The 1,226-nt window shown below is 40.4% G+C and overlaps 1 protein-coding gene across 1 annotated transcript in view; it reads right to left on the bottom strand.

Annotated features, from left to right (window-relative positions):
- RAPGEF5 (Rap guanine nucleotide exchange factor 5) overlaps positions 1–1,226 on the bottom strand; it is a 256,006-nt gene that overhangs the window by 192,601 nt on the left and 62,179 nt on the right. Inside the window, exon 5 of the mRNA XM_019534471.1 lies at positions 636–804. Coding sequence (XP_019390016.1) covers positions 636–804 — 169 coding nt within the window. The remainder of the gene's footprint in view (positions 1–635; positions 805–1,226) is intronic.

Genomic DNA, 1,226 nt, shown 5'->3' on the forward strand with positions numbered 1-1,226 from the left:
AGCCCTGCGGAACCCCACTGCCCACGTCCTTCCAGGTCGAGAAGAACCCATCCACTACCACCCTCTGGGTGCGGCCCTCCAACCAGCTGGCGACCCATTTGACCGTGTGGGCATCGACACCACAGTCTCCCAGCTTTTTGATGAGGACAGGAAATGTTGCTATTAGAAATTTGCTGTATTAAAGATCCTCTTAAAAGTCATGAAGTAGGAAAAGGAATTATAGAGAAAAAGTATCTCTACCAGCAAAGTAATAATATTAATTATTCGAAATAAAATATCAAGACTGACACCTCATTATGATGGGAGCTTTACAGAAACACAATCCCAACTTCATAAATCTTTTGCTCTAAATAAGCAAGGCAGACAAAGAATGAGAAGCAATTAAGAAGCACAAAAAAAAGAGTAGAATAACTTTCCTAAAGTCACATGGCAAGGTAATGTAAGAGCTGGGTGCCCTCTGCATTTGACTGCACTGTTTTTCTACTCATGATGCTAAGTATCATGAAACCTATCTATGCTAGAAGGCACCCTAAAATGGGAGTTATTACTACTGTACACAGTTCTGTGCAAAGTCTTTCATTTTAACCCAGTCATTTACAGAGCATTCCATAAAGTTCAAAAAAGGATATGCTTACAGGTTGCATGCAGTAATCCTGGGTGGAGTAAGGGGCACTAGTTGCAACAAGAGTTTTACACCATTTTGCCATCCTTCATCTCTTTCGAATTCACAGAAAAGGTAGGTACATTCATCAGCTGAGAACTGGTAGAAAGCATATGTGTCTTGAAAACAGAGCTCTCTGTCCACTGTTTGGAAAAAAATGAAATACCTTTTAAACTTTCCTCACAGCCATGCGTATGTGTAGATGAGTAGCTTAATGCTTAGTTTGACGACCAAAGACAAAAAAACATAAGATTGAAATCTGAAGCAATTACACATTCTCTCTCGCATCAAATATAAAATAAAATGCATCAGTTGAACACAATGTTTTCTTGATATATTTATAATTTTAAAACAACCAGTGCCTCAATCACTATAATAAAATAAATCCTAAATACCTATACATATTGGTATTTGATTTGGGGGTTTTAATCATGGAAAATTAGATCTCCCCCTACCCCATTCATTCACCAGGACAAGTCCAGGCCCATAACTCCCAAGCCACAGCCCCCCCAGCCCTGCTGGTGCCCCTCACTCCCCACCCACAACCCCCTGACTCTGCCAGTGT

This window comes from Crocodylus porosus, unplaced genomic scaffold (assembly GCF_001723895.1).
Source record: "Crocodylus porosus isolate Cpor-Errol unplaced genomic scaffold, CroPor_comp1, whole genome shotgun sequence".
Classification (NCBI taxonomy): domain Eukaryota; kingdom Metazoa; phylum Chordata; order Crocodylia; family Crocodylidae; genus Crocodylus; species Crocodylus porosus.